Below are 16,004 nucleotides of genomic sequence, written 5' to 3' on the forward strand. Positions count from 1 at the left end.
AGAGTACTTTGAATGTGTACTTAAAATGTAAAGAGTAAAAAGTAACTTTTTTCCCCTTGGAAATGTAATTAAATAAGAGTACTTACATTTCAGTAATACTTGAATAACTTATTAATACACCAAAATAAGTTCAATTAATGAATCCCTGACCGCAAATATTTACTTTTGCCACAATTTGTTCAGTTTATTCTGGAAAACAGCTGATGAGTTATAAATAGGCAGATGTATTCTGGTGTCTTAATGGTGGAATGTTTGGAAAATAAAGTTTAAAAAACATTTAGTGTTTGTGTTTGAGATTCAATAAAGTGTGATCAACAGCACATTTCTCAGTGATATAAGTCTTTAATGGAGTAACCGCTTCACATTAAAATACATGCATTAAATGATACTATAAAAGCTGCGCTCTAACTAAGGTCAAAGCATCTTTATTGAAAAATATAGAATATCTTTTGTATAAACTGTTTGATTGTGACATTATAGCACCGGGCCTCCTTATATAAACCTGCCCACTTTCACAATCAGTAATAAAGAAAGTTTCAAAAGCAAAATACCAGACTTAAAGCTGTAGAATAAGGCACTTAGTTATATGATAGCAACATGTTTATAGGACCATTGCAGTGTAGACTTATGAAAACCTCCTATAAAAGATATATAGGCCATATAGTTACACTGATGTCAGAATGAGTAAGTAAGACACACAAAGACATCTGGGAAAAAGGAGAATAAGTCTTCACTATTCAACTTGCTTTATACTGCAAACTATATAGATAGAGCACTTATTTGCTTAAGAACATATAAGAAACAAAAAGCCTTGGTTACATATTCACTATCTGTTGCAGTGAGGGAGATTTGTGTAAGGGACAAGGGCAATTTATAACAAGTAAATTGGAGCAACAAATTTCCAAAACATCTATTATTTCTTCTGTCTGTCTCATTTAATTCAAAACAAAACTGGTTCGGGATTTAAATGCTGGTTAAAATGGAAATGGATCTTGGCTGGATGCAGCTAACAACAATCCTTTTGGTGCAAACTTTTTTTTTCCCAAACAAAAAGCCCAGAAATGACACATTAGGTTTGTAACATTCTTGATCTACAATGTGTGCCATTTTCATTTGGCTTTCACCGAAACAAGCATTAGAGTGATCAAGAGCCTTTATTTGCCGATGATAACATTCCTGAACCCTTTTACAGGACCAAGTTTGTCGCTGTTAAAATCCACCAGCAGTTTGCGCAAGCCATAATGGGTTGGGGTGAAGTAGATTTTGAGTTTAGCTTCTTGTCCAGGTTCAATACTGGTCGAAAGACTGAAAAGGATATATAAAAAATGAATTAGATATCATGGTCATACCCTATTACAAAGCATTACAGCATCGATTTAAATATTATTTCATTTTTTTAGTTACTAGACATTGAGGAAGCAGTATAATATCCTATTTAGCAGCTTTTCTTTTCTCAGGCTAAAGGAAGTGAAAACTAGTAGATATTTGGATAGAAAAAATTTAACCTATGTATTCTGAAAATTGTTAGATATTAGCCATGGAGTTTAGTATATGTGAGAAGTAAGGCACTGTTTACAAAATAGAAACAATAATCTAGTGTTAATTTCCTGCCCAGAGATAAACATCTGCCATCAAGTGTTTGATGTACCAGGAAAGCATCATACAGCCAACATGCTTTACATTATTATAATGTCAATAAATTATCCATCCATTTTCTATACCCATTTTATTCCTAATTAGGGTCACCAGGATCTGCTGGAGCCTATCCCAGCACACATTGGGCAAAAGGCAGGGGTATACCCTGGACAGGTCACCAGTCCATCACAGGGCCACATATAGACAGACAACCACATACAAACTCACTCATATGGGCAATTTAGAATTACCAATCAACCTAATGTACATGTTTTTGGACTGTGTGAGGAAACTGGAGGACCAAGAGTAAACCCACACAGACACGGGGACACCATGCAAACTCCACACAGAAAGGCCCCTGTCTGTTCGAACCTGGGATTCAAAACCAGGACCTTCTTGCTGTGAGGCAACAGTGCTACGCACTAAGCCACCATGCTGCCTATCAATAAATTATATATATTTATATATATTTATATATATATATATATATATATATATATAAAAGAATTAACAATTATATATATATATATATATATATATATATATATATATATATATATATATATATATATATATATATATATATATATATAATTGTTAATTCTTCATATTGTAACATATTTTCTTGATCCACTCAGTAAACATTTACAGTGAGGGAAAAAATTATTTGATGCCCTGCTGATTTTGTACGTTTGCCCACTGAAATGATCAGTCTGTAATTTTAATGGTAGGTGTATTTGAACAGTGGGAGACAGAATAACAACAAAAAAATCCAGAAAAACACATTTCAGAAAAGTTCTACATTGATTTGCATTTTAATGAGTGAAATAAGTATTTGATCCCTTATCAATCAGAAAGATTTCTGGCTCCCAGGTGTCTTTTATACAGGTAAGGAGCTGAGATTACAGTAGGAGCACTCTCGGGGAGTGCTCTTAATCTCAGCTCGTTACCTGTATGAAAGACACTGTCCACAGAAGGAAGCAATCAATCAGATTCCAAACTCTCCATCATGGCCAAGACCAAAGAGCTGTCCATGGATGTCAGGGACGAGATTGTAGACCTACACAAGGCTGGAATGAGCTACAAGACCATCGCCAAGCAGCTTGGTGAGAAGGTGACAACAGTTGATGCAATTATTCCCAAATGTAAGAAACACAAAAGGACTGTCAATCTTCCTCGGTCTGGGGCTCCATGCAAGATCTCACCTCATGGAGTTTCAATGATCATGAGAACAGTGAGGAATCAGCCCAGAATGACACTGGAGGATTCTGTCAATGATCTTAAGGCAGCTGGGACCATAGTCACCAAGAAAACAATTGGTAACACACTACGCCGTGAAAGACTGAAATCCAGGAGCGCCCGCAAGGTCCCCCTGCTAAAGAAAGCACATGTACAGGCTCATCTGAAGTTTGCCAGTGAACATCTGAATGATTCAGAGGAGAATTGGGTGAAAGTGTTTTGGTCAAATGAGACCAAAATCCAGCTCTTTGGCATCAACTCAACTCGCCGTGTTTGGAGGAGGAGGAGTGCTGCCTATGACTCCAAGAACACCATCCCCACCGTCAAATGCTTTGGGGGTGTTTTTCTGCTAAGGGGACAGGACAACCGCACCACATCAAAGGGACGATGTATGGAGCCATGTACCGTCAAATCTTGAGTGAGAACCTCCTTCCCTCAGCCAGGGCATTGAAAATGGGTCGTGGATGGATATTCCAGCCTGACAATGACCCAAAACACACGGCCAAGGCAACAAAGGAATGGTTCAAAAAGAAGCATATTAAGGTCCTGTAGTGGCCTAGCCAGTCTCCAGACCTTAATCCCATAGAAAATCTGTGGAGGGAGCTGAAGGGTCCGCCACAAAACCTTAATGACTTGGAGAGGATCTGCAAAGAGGAGTGAGCCCAAATTCCTTGAGATGTGAGATGTGTGCAAACCTGGTGGCCAACTACAAGAAATGTCTGACGTCTGTGATTGCCAACAAGGGTTTGCCACCAAGTACTAAGTCATGTTTTTCAAAGGGGTCAAATACTTATTTCAATAAAATGCAAATCAATGTATAACTTTTTTGAAATGTGTTTTTCTGGATTTTTTTGTTGTCTCTCACTGATAAGATAAACCTACCATTAAAATTACAGACTGATCATTTCTTTGTCAGTGGGCAAACGTACAAAATCAGCAGGGGATCAAATACTTTTTTTCCCTCACTGTATATTTCTGTACTTTACAGTACCCTGAGCCTTATAGTATTTCTATATTCATTTTGGATCATATTATGCTCATAATTAATTTTTCTTATCAAGCTTCAGCTGCACTAGATTTCAGTGCAAAGATTTGTCTTGCCTCTTTTTATTATCCCACATCATTCATCACTGAACTAGATTAGTAGATTAGCAGTAAATCAAATATTTTAGCGATTACAGAATGAATTCTGCTAGGCAAGAGTTTCATATTGGCAAAACTCCTTACATGAGTATGGTCTAAGGGATAAATCTGTCCTGTCGGCTTCGTCTGTTTTTGGATCGGCAGACAGCCCTGATTTATTAAAACCAAGTGTTGTGTGGTAAGACTGTGGATAATTATTATATCCAGTTTTATTCTGAGTGTTTTAAGTGATTTTGCATGTTTTTACACGCAACGTTATCTGAGCAATTATTTCTAGTATGTTTATGGAAAAAAATACACAAGGTTTATAAACCATTGGATTATTGTGTTGTTTGTTTTAATACCTCACACTGTAGCTCATGTGTGAAATGATCCATGCACATACACAAAGCCATTAAAGCAGACAATGTCTGCTTAATGTAACATACCTCTCAGTGATGGTCTTGCCTCCAGTGAGGTTGGCTCCCTCAATACTGAAGCAGCATGCATTTAAAGTCTCTGGCAGTGTGTTCTGCACCGTGAGCTCTGCAGCCAGCTGACGGTTCTCTTTGGGTTCTCCCAGGATCTAAGGCACAATTTCATACACATAAGTTGCCAGTGTAAGTCTTTTTTTTTCTTTTTTCTTTTTTTTTACTTTACTTTAGTTTAGTTTCTTTACTATAGTTTTATACAACAGTGGGGTTGAATTCTTAAACCTGATAACTGTCATTCGAACCACAAGGTTTAAAACAATGTGCAATTTCTAATACATTTGTGCTGCTATAGTAACAGCTCTTTCACATGGATATGGACCACTTCACATAATCTACCTCCAGTAACAAACATTAAATATTGTGTTGTTATTAAACAAAGGAAAATTGGTTAATTTGTTTAGGTTTTTTGGAGATGTTTATGTAACATTTATGGGAACGAATCTCTGGCATCAACATCATGTAACAGTCTGTAAGTTTTTCACCAGAGGACAAAAACCTTTCTGGTTTCTCTCTTTAAAAAAAATACTTCAAGATAAAAGGATATCTTGGTGATAGAACAACTGTGTACACCCCTATAACATAAGTGCTGGGAACAACGTCTCACAAATGTTCCACAATTTTAAATGTTACTATAAATGGTTATAAGTATCATAAAATGTCTGTGTTGTTGTAAGGAGAATAATAAAGGACCTATTTTTTTGTAATAGCACACCAAGTGTTGTTTTAGTCCTAATTTGGCGCTTGTTAAATTTATTTTTTTCTATAAGTTTTTGTTACATACTGTATAATCTTGCACTTCCTGAGGTTTGTATTCAAATTTTTGACATGTTAACGTAGTGTTTTATCTCTCTTATACCAAATAATTTTTGCCAGCGATTACAATATATTATTTATTACTGCATGACAAACATTGTAGTTTTGAACAGTTTATGTTTAGATTTAATGTTGTTCTATTATGTTTGTCATAGCAGCTATAAGCAGCTGTAACCAGCCTCTTCCTTTTCTTTTATGTGAAGGTGTCAAGGCAGCATGCCAGTACCTTTATCTTAATCTCTGGGTTTTCAAGGACAATAGTGCGCATAGCCAGAATGCCTTCTTTGGTGCTGTAGTCAATCAGCAGAGCACCCAGGCGGATCAAGTTGTCCTGGGTAATGGCATTGCAGTATTTGTTGTAGTTCAGCCTCAGTGGGACCTTCCGCTCTAGAAAACACACATACAAACATGTTCACACATATCAGTTAAATATAGTGAAAAACCACCACCTCACCACATACAGACACACGTATCATTTATCCAAAAGAACAAACATACACAGACATACACACCTCCTCCGGGTTGTAACTCAACATTGAGCAGGTCTTTAAAGCCACATTCCTGTCCTATAGCTCCATCATAGGACATTGCACGGGAGGCAAACACCAGGCGACACTTCTTTACCACAGATGTCTGGTTGGTAACCAAGGCATAGACATCAAAGTCACAGCCCTTCCTCATTTCCGTGCTGACCTTGATGGTGACATGTAGGCCAGTGTTGTCAGGCTGTTTCATGAGTTTGTTTTGATGGTTGGCTTTTTTAAATGCCTCTCGTTCTTCAGCTGTGCCTGTGTCAGGAAAATATTATAGCAGGTCAAATGTCAGGGGTGTCATTACCCTCTTAATAGAAATAGTAACTCTTTGTTTGTCCCTCTGTGGGAAAGTAACAGCTCAGGAACCTAAAAAGCAGTACATATCCTAAAACCCCTTCAGAAAAGCTCTTTTTCTAACAGTGTAGGAAATGCAATATTTTGCATGTGGTACAAAATCAGCTTGTATCTTTTACACTCTAATAAGTTAATAAGTTAAAACAACGTCCGAGAAATTTCAGTTCTTCATTAGGCTAGCTGACTGCACAATTTAGAAGCGTGAATGTTAAGCACCAGGGGATAGGGGTGAACATACATTACCTTCTGGGTACTTGTAAAGGTGAGTAATGTCCTCTCGTTTGTCACTTCCAACACTCTTAGTGCTGATGTTCTGGCCAACCACAGTAGAACTTATGATCTTTCTTGTGCTGCCGTCTTGGTATTTCAGGAAGGTCTCAACATCTGCATTTACCTCCGTGAACACAAACGGAGCATCATACTTACACTGGATTTCTCCCTCCTTTATGGCATTCAGTGGGACTGGCCCACAGCAGAATACCCCTAAAGTAGCGAGAAAGGAAGGGTTTTTACTCCATTTTTACAATGGAATACAATGTACTAATATATAATCTTTATACATAAACACACTATTTAACAAAAACCTTTTGCTTTGAATTATGACATAGCTTATGCAATGTCACAACATTTATTTCCACCCAGATTTGCATTAATTTCTGGCTAATCTTATATTGATGGTGGACCACTGCGTAAAATCTTCTTCAGCACATCCCAAAGATTCTCAGTTGGGTTAAGGTCTGGACTTTGTGGTGGCCAATCCATGTCAAAATGATGACTCATGGTCCCTCTTGGCTTTGTCATAATGGAATATGCCATTCCATCAGGGAAGAAAAAATGTGGCTAAATATGAAAAACCTGTTCATTCAGTATATTCAGGTAGTCAGCTGACTTAATTTTTTGAGCATTTAATGCTGCTAAACCAGCTGAAGCAACACCAGATCATAAGACTGCCTCAACAGGCTTGTTCTGTAGGCACTAGACATGATGTGTGAGTACAAATGAAAATAGTGTCTATACCCTCGCTCTTCTCCTGGGGTGTGGGGTCACTAGCCTGCCAGCCATCAAAGCCTTCTTTCAGATCTGGACGAGCCATCCAGCTCTCCACCCAGCAGTGGTAATTCCTACAAGAAAAAAACTCACTTGTATTCATCAAAAACACCCACATTACATTCACATTTAGTCATTTACCAGAGACTTATAATCCTAGGGTATTACCTAATGCATAAAAAAACATCTTTCATTCTATACAGATTATTGAGTGAACTAGACTGTTGTATATTTACAGTAAATTATAGACTTTATGAGAGTCTTGTGTACTGATAGTCGTGTCAGGTGTAATTGACTTCTGTCATGAGCAAATTGGTGTTAAACAAATGCAAATGACAGTCGAATGTTTTTCAAAAACATTTAACAACCCAACACAAATAGGATAAACTGTTCATTAAATATACCTCCCTTTTCTATGAATAACTGCTTAGTCACTGCTGACCACAAGTCAAGGCTTTCTCAATAGGTAGGCTTGTGCCTAAATTTAAAGTGTGTGAGTAATTCACACAAGGAAGATGTTTATTCATATATTATAACAGGCCAGTCTTATTCATATGAAAAGAACTATTTCATACACAATCACAAGCATACACATTTGCAGCTACATATTTAGCCTATGAATAGTCCTAAAGCCCACTCAAATCATTCATCTTTGACAACAGGGAAGAAAACTGAGAAAATTTTGAAAATTAAAAATGGAGCTGCTTACTTAAACCAAGCACTCAGCACGTTACACTCCGTAGCCCTACAACTACACTGACTCCAGTTTCAAAGCAAATCACGTCTAAACTTCAAGATATTGTGCATAACACTATTATTTATATTGTGGCTATGGGGACATCAGCACTGATGAAAACAAGATCAGCAACAATAATACAGCATAAAACGACCCTCAGAAACATTAGGTTAATGACGCATATACAGTATGCAGGTATTATGATGTTGATATAAATGCTGTGGGGTTGAATATTACAGATGAAGAAGTGATCTGTTATTACCAGATCATGTCTCTGCTGGTGTTCAGCAGTTTGCCATTTTCATCCACATAGCGCTCAATCACCAGGTTGCTGTTGGTGTCATGGGCTGAGAAGTAGTTAGTCACCACTCTGCAGGGGATTCCTAGCGCTCGAGACACTGGGGACAAATGGCCAAGACACATGGCTTCTTTATTCATGCAGACAAATGAAATCTATTACCACTGCTTTTATTGTGCTATTAATGACCCCTTTTTAATTATTCCCCTATAACAGCTGTGCTGAAATGCACATTTTAATGCCAAATTGAATTAAGTCAGTCTATTTCACAGGCTTATCTAACTGCAAAAAATATGGGGGAAAAAGTCATTTTCTTACCAGTGCAGGCAACAGCAGCAAAAACCCAGCACTGGCCAAAGCGGACTGGCAGGCAAGAAGTGGAACTCCAAGTTTTAAGAATCTCCACACTCCCTCTCCATGCCATGGGACTGATTCCACCTTCAAAACTTTGCTTCCAGCAGCCTTCCAGTACCCCATTATCTCTGTCATTACTGTTCACCTGAAAGGATGTATTTGTGTGTGAGGCATATAGGCATTGCAGAATGACTTCAAAAGTTATTTAGATAATTGCACAGTATAATGAGCAAAGTTGTAGAACTGTAATTCTTACCATAGCACTAAGCACTCGAGTGACATAAATAGGGTTTCTGCGGCCAGAACAATCTTTCCCAGGGTTCCTCTGGCATTTCGGGTTCACATCCAGAATTCTTAGACACACATCCAGAATGCCTTCTTCAAACTAAGAAACAAAGAATAGTATAAACTATGCAATATTATTACCCTACTTAGTATGGTTTGTTACAGCAATAGCAATGTGACAACTGTGCCAATATTTATCATCTGTTCTGTTTGTACAGTTTTAGAAATCCCATGAGGATTCAATCATGCAAACATTTGTTTTTTTTTTCCACATTAACATTAATTGTGTCATGCAAGCACTGGTCCTATCTCAGGCCTTGTATTAAGTTGCAAACATGCTCCATTTACAGGCAGTTTTCTCATTAAAGCACTGGCTTTGTTTTGCTAATAGGCAGGTCAGCACCTATCAGAGATTTTGGATATATTATATACTAATTATATATTAGACGGTGCCGTTCATTATCATCAATAAAGGAGCAGGGGCTTTATATATTATATAAGAATAACAAAGTCCAAAACCCATGATACATATGTGTGCTTTTTTTTTATTACACTGGCCATACATTCTAACAGTTTATCAGTTTATTTACTATGCCTTTTCAGCAATTCATTCATTTTAAAGCAATAAAATGCTTTATTCTGGTCAAGGTCTCCAACATGCACACACAGACACACACACACTCCGAGGCATGTGCGGTGGGAGGAAACTTAAGCATATGTGGGGAGAATATGTGAAATATGGGCTCAGGATAAAAGTTCGGACCAGGGTGTGCTAATACAGTACTGCATAACTTCTAATTATTTCTCTTATCAATGTTGGCTTCCCTAAAAATTTCCTGTACCAATATGTTCTTTCTCTGCATTTTTTCGGTCTCTACATCATCTCACGTTTTAGGCTGTATGCCATCTCATTTAGTTATTTTTGGCTTACATCCAACATCTGGAGTATATGTAGAAGGAGATAACTAGCTTGCATAAACTGTGTTTGTGCATATGTGTGTGTGTGTTTGTGTGTGTGTGTGTGTGCGTGCGAGAGAGAGAGCGAGAGAGAGTGAGACAGAGATAGAGAGAGTGTTTCAGCACCTGGCCAAAGTACCAAGCTGAAGGGATGGGATATTTGGCATCGCCCCTGTAGATGATCCCGTCCTGAGCCAAAACATATTCTTCCAGATCTTCCTCACTGTTCATGTACACCATATCTCCTATTCAATAAATAACCCAAACACACCATCCTTCATGAGCCTGGTGGAAACATCAGCTAGTGTTAATAGACACTGAATGTCAATGTTAATATGTTACTATGTGTGCTTAGGGGTTTGCATGTGGTCTGTTGTTGGAGTATAGAAAGTAACTAAAAGTTTTTGTTTCATGTTTGTATGGAAGGCTAACAAATACAAGGCTTATGTTTGTGTCTGTGCTAAATTTTCACTCACGTGGGCACCAGGGGTTGAATAGTAGTACCAGTTCAAATTGAATCCTGCCATCCAGAGTCACGGTGTAGCGGCCGATTGCTGCATCAGGGGCAGAACAGATGGACAAGGAGACAATCTCCCCAGGGGGGCTGGTTACTGCAGCGCTCCATTGTGTATCATCAATATTATCGCTCAGACCAAAAACAGCCTTGGTACCATACTGTTCCACAGGATCCGGCCCTTTAGACATTTATATAAAGAAATGTATAAACCTTGATATGAAGAACAACACTATCATGAACTCAAAACTAACAAAAAATAAAGCAGCATTTTCAGAAATGCCAAATTTTTAAGCCATCGAAAGCATTTCTAATCACTATTGGTCACACAACAGTCCTCATTTTGAAAGTATCTTTCACTAAGTAAGGGTAGGTTTGAAAAGAATCCAAAATCTCCCCATAATTCTACTAACAAATTCCATAAGCAGGAGTGTGTACATCATAAATGCATATGAACAAGACACTGGGAGTATCTGGGAACTCAGGATGTGTGCGCCAGGCTTTAGAAAAAATCTAATGAACACACACACTGGAATTTCTCTAACTGGGAAACGTTCCAGGAAATTGTTCCTTTTAACTGTTTTAACAGAAGAGGACCTCTTCATCTTTTGTATATGCATATGGGATATTTTTTTCATGCAACATTATGATGCTGTTATAGCTTGTGAGGTTAATGCGAAATGAGGTCTAAATAGTTATACGTCAGGGGTGTCAAACCTTATCAGCAAAGGGCCGGTGTGGGTGCATGTATTCAATCCAACCAAGCAGAAGCCACACCTGAGTCTACTGAAAGCCAACATAAGTTGATTAAACATGTGGAATCAGGTGTGGCTCCAACTTGATTGGAATGAAGACCTGCACCCACACCGGCCCTTTGCGAAGAAGGTTTGACACACCTTTTATACATAAATCAGCCAAATACAGAAATTCCACTAATTTCAGGATAAGTTAGAGAGCTAGGGATTCATTTGTCGTGGATATCATTACACAAAAGATGTGAAAAATCAAACACCTAATCAGCTGTGAGTAACAAGGCTAAATTTAGGCAAATAGTCAGTCCTACTTACTTCATTGTGCAACTGGATCTAAATATGCCTTCACTGCACATACAACTCTTGTCTGATAATGTGGTTATCAGTAAGCAGATGCTTTCTTGTTGCTTCCTGTGTTGCAACCGTTGAGCATTTCTATTGCTCAGCAGAGGACACTGGAAGTTTCAGCCTTGTTGTTATCACCTCTTAGTTATATGGCACTCATTATGATTAATATGAATTCCTCTGTATTCTTCTAATCATATCTATAAATAAACAATTTAATTTTTTACCGAAGTAATTTGTGTTTTATTATTACTGTACAAAATACACTAGAGGAGGAGAAAGTCTTCTAAACTCTTCCACCACTTTTACCCTCCACTTAATTTGCCCTCCATGCACTTGTTATAATAATTCATAACAAGTACTACTGGTCATTCAACTACACAGAAACCACATTTTAAATTTCTGAAATTCTTCTTTACATTACTGACCCGAAGGTTTCTTTAATAATTATTATACCACGGCTAAACAGTTGTTCTGTAAGGCTGGAATTCAGAAAGTTCATTGAGTTTCCTGCTACTGGAGATACTGGTACTTCATTGGTTAGCTGAATGCGCTGTCTTCAAACAGAGATGACAGAACTGGATTTAGTAAACTCTGGTTACTATATTCAACACATAGTAAAATGATGTAAAATAGGTTACGTCAGGGCTATCGTCATATCTACAAAGAGCCGAAGTGGCTGCAGGTTTTTATTCTAACACTGCAGGAGGCACATCTGATTTCACTTTTGAAGATGTTTGAAGTAAATGAGTAAAGTGGGGTCAAGGTGGGGTTTTGCTTGGTTAGAATTAAACTTTGCAAGCTCTCTTCATGGATAAACTGTCTTTTAAAAAAATCTCTTCATAAAGTCATTAATCTATTATTTATTATAGTTTATATCAGACATAGAAATGCGTTTTTCTTTCCTCTTGAATTTAATAAATACTTCTTGCATGTGAAACCATATACTCTTGTTATTTCTCTGTTTCCATTTTTTTAGTTTAGTTCTTTTTTTTCTTTTTGCATCTTCCTCCCTTCCCCTATGTTTTTAGGTCTGTCTTACATACAGTCTCACGGACAACATTCAAATCATTTATCTGAAGTGGAGCTTGGGCCAAAGGTAATGTTTGAACATTAGTTTTATACACTAGCCTTATTTAGTCTCTGTTCTGTATTTGATTTAAACAAAGTAACCTGTCATAACTATGCTTGAAGCAAACATTACATCTCCCTGCAGTAGTGATAAGTTAACAAACCACCCACATGACAAAGTCCCACTCACTGGTCTAGCAGCATTTAGGAAATATTACCTGTCTCTGCTACGATGTGGAGCTGATGGACTCCAGGCTCGTAAGAGCCGGAACGAAGGTTGAGGTTGATGCTGAATGGCTGTCCTCTCCTCACTATCAGTTGATCAGTACCATTCAGTTCTGTGCGATGGCTTGTGTTATTGAACTCACATGCAAGGTCCCAAGTGCCGATGTCAAGAGCTGAGGAGTTGGAGATGAACAAGGAAAAATTTATGACAAGTGAGGTGAAAAAACAAGTCTGGGGGCCAGAAATGTGAACTTACTAAACCACTTACTAAAACCCTTGAGAATGTGCACTTAAGCCACAGTATATGCAGAACACACATTATACTCGACATATATAAACAGCAGGTTGTCATATTGTTGTTCTGATAGTGTGCAGTTCATTTGTAACACTTCAGTTTCTTGACCCGTGGTATTGTCCCATCTCACATGGGTTAACAGCATGTGGAATGACAATAGCGTTTTAGTGCAGAAAGAAATGATAGAGGGAGTACTGGGTGGTGTACTGTATTGTACAGTGCCTTTCCTTCTCTTGAGAGAATAGAGGAGTGAAAAGACAATTGAGTCACAGAAGACTTTCCCTTTCCTGTTTCCTGATTCCCAGTATGTTGTTCCAATGACTCTAGAGGGGAAAATATGTTCACATAAATTCAGGCAAAATGGGATGAATGTCTTAATTTGTCCTTTAATTAAATATATTTGCTCTTTAATTGAAAATGAATTTATAATATTTATCTGAAGTATAATCGAAATTTAGAAAGCATCTGCAGCAGCCTATCAATCAAGCTCATTATGTGTGTTCTTAAGGAAGTAGTACAAACACAGACATTCCAAGGATAGTTAAGCCCATTAAATATCTTGTGTACACATTGTCTTCCACCTTTAGGCTATAAAGTAACAAAATTGCCTTATTAGGATTCACATCTGGATGTCTTTAAACCAATCAGGCCTGGATGAAAGTAGAAAAACATGGTGTTGTTTGATGCTGTCTGTTATATTGTTAAATGATCCATATAGAAATTGGTTCTTATAGAAATTTGTTTGTGTTTTTGGAAACAGGTGTGTGATCTAGGTGTGTGTGTGGGGTGTGTGTGTGTATCAGTTGTTGCTCATAATCCTAGTTTAGAGGAATAGGCAGACACAGAAATGCTATCCTGCAAAACAGTATGTGTCAATGTGAGCAAATGAGAAGTAAAACAGGTATATTATTGTGTCATCTAGCCAAAAGCAACACTTTCCTACAGGCGCGCATACAAACACACACACACACACATACACACACTCAGATGTCAAGCAATTCAGTGTTGATTGTGATACTCATTGGAATATTGGGATAATGATTTGTTTAACTCCTAGAGAAATAAACAAGAGAGCTCTAGAAAAAGAACAGAATCATCTTTAAGAACCTTGATTTTCTTTTTGGAAACACTTTTAAGAACAGCATTGCTGTAGTTTTCCATTTGGGTTTAACTGGGTTTTGCTGTTTGCTGAGTATCAATACAGAATGGATCTCTGTGTGGTCATACACTTTACTCCCACTGCTAACTGACAAAAATCCTCTTGACTTTTATTGTGTGCTGTGTGACATACCAAGTCTTACTTAAGGTGAAAGGTTACTGGTCAACCTTCCCAAATTGCTTTTTATGGTCTTCATCTGGTTTTCTGCAGCAATCATTTTTTCACTGACAACTTACTTGTATTAAAAAACACACGAAGCCAGCTATGTTTAATAGTGGTACATATTTTATATTTAAACCATAATGTCCATAATATCCAGCATTGGTGCTTTCATTAGATTACTATTAATGCTCACCCCATTAACAATACTGTGCAAACTCTCTCTGACTTTAACATGGCTTGAAATCACTTGCTACCAATGTTGCACGAATCTAAATAGAAGACAATGTTTTTATATTATATGTTCATATAGTATTATTTGTTTATTACTAAAGTCAACAGAAACCCAAGTCACAGACAGGTCAGCTTTATATGTATATATATATATATATATATATATATATATATATATATATATATATATATATATATATATATATATATATATTGGCAGACACCTTATTACATCCAACTATTCGAATAAGGCATGGTGCTCTCTGCTCAAAGCATTATTTAGATGTTCCTATTAAAAGCACCATGTTCTCATGGGAACAATCAGTGCATGAAATTCCTTTGTAGCAGAGACCAAGACATGAGAGTCCTGATTTAGTTGTGCAGGACCTGAACGCGAATTTGCCAAAGATAATTACCAGATTAATTGGTGTGTCTTAAAGAAGGACAGTTATTAAACTGTGCTGGACTCCGGCACTCCGGCGACTTGAAGTATGTTTAAAATACAGTTCATAAAACTTTGTTTATTTTGAGAAATCACGAATGAAAATTGATTGAAGCGTAACACTAATGTAAACTAATTGCAAACGAGCAGAGTCTAATTAGTTGCATATTGTGGCATAGTCTGTAAAAATTCTTAGAAATCTTTGCAAAAGTTTGGAAACTCACCCATGTTTGCGTGTCTGCGGTGTAAATGTGCGGCTGGAAGCTGCGCATGTCTCCTAGAGCTACATTGTGCGCTGTTTTATGCGCGATATGCTGGGCGGCACCTTTAAACAGTCTGCCCCCCTAACACACACACACACACACACACACACACTAAATTTAGTGACTGTGTGTGTGTGTGTGTGTGTGTGTGTGTGTGCGCGCGCCTGTTGGAGAGGTGATGAAAGAGCTTAGAGACATTCTTAGCTGCAGGCCATATACTTCATAGGACAATTCATTCCAAATAAATTCTATTACTTTCTTTTCCATTAACAAAACAAGGTGGTGAGAAAAGCAAAAGTGCTCTTTGTATAGTTAAGGGTTCTTTGCTAACTAACAGGGTTCTCTTTGGGAACCTTTTCCTGAAACAGTAGTTGGGGTTCGCAATTTTCAGAGGAGAACTATGTCTCAAAAGATTGGGAACACTCAGAGCCCCCCTCGAGTTTGACAACAGAACCCATTAGAACCCTTAACTATCAAGAGAACACTTTTTTTCTAATTACATTTTTGTTCTGAAAATAGAGTAGAATAGAATAGCATAGAGTTGAATAGACAAGGAACCCTTAAGTGTTTTATAATGAAACATTTTTCTAAACCACATACATAGAACGTAGAATAAGTCATGAAAATACTTAAGAAATAGCCATGCCATTGGTTAGAACCTCATAATACTAATGTTAT

At 37.5% G+C, this 16,004-nt stretch overlaps 1 protein-coding gene across 2 annotated transcripts; it reads right to left on the reverse strand.

Annotated features, from left to right (window-relative positions):
* Positions 1-322: 322 nt before the first annotated feature.
* On the reverse strand, positions 323-15,407 carry tgm2b (transglutaminase 2b). Of its 2 annotated transcripts, XM_058402820.1 has the most exons (13): positions 15,288-15,407; positions 12,768-12,947; positions 10,344-10,562; positions 9,994-10,112; positions 8,882-9,010; positions 8,590-8,770; positions 8,236-8,371; positions 7,208-7,311; positions 6,434-6,673; positions 5,816-6,091; positions 5,530-5,690; positions 4,446-4,582; positions 323-1,305 (listed from the first exon to the last, which is right to left on the reverse strand). In XM_058402820.1, the coding sequence occupies exons 1-13, from the start codon at positions 15,289-15,291 to the stop codon at positions 1,155-1,157; spliced, it is 2,037 nt and encodes a 678-aa protein (XP_058258803.1). In that variant the 5' UTR covers positions 15,292-15,407; the 3' UTR covers positions 323-1,154. The 2 variants fall into 2 exon arrangements, with proteins under 2 accessions (XP_058258803.1, XP_058258804.1); XM_058402821.1 differs by lacking the exons at positions 12,768-12,947; positions 15,288-15,407 and having other exon boundaries at positions 10,344-10,572.
* Positions 15,408-16,004: the final 597 nt, after the last annotated feature.

The sequence above is a fragment of the Hemibagrus wyckioides genome, linkage group LG11, assembly GCF_019097595.1.
Source record: "Hemibagrus wyckioides isolate EC202008001 linkage group LG11, SWU_Hwy_1.0, whole genome shotgun sequence".
Classification (NCBI taxonomy): domain Eukaryota; kingdom Metazoa; phylum Chordata; class Actinopteri; order Siluriformes; family Bagridae; genus Hemibagrus; species Hemibagrus wyckioides.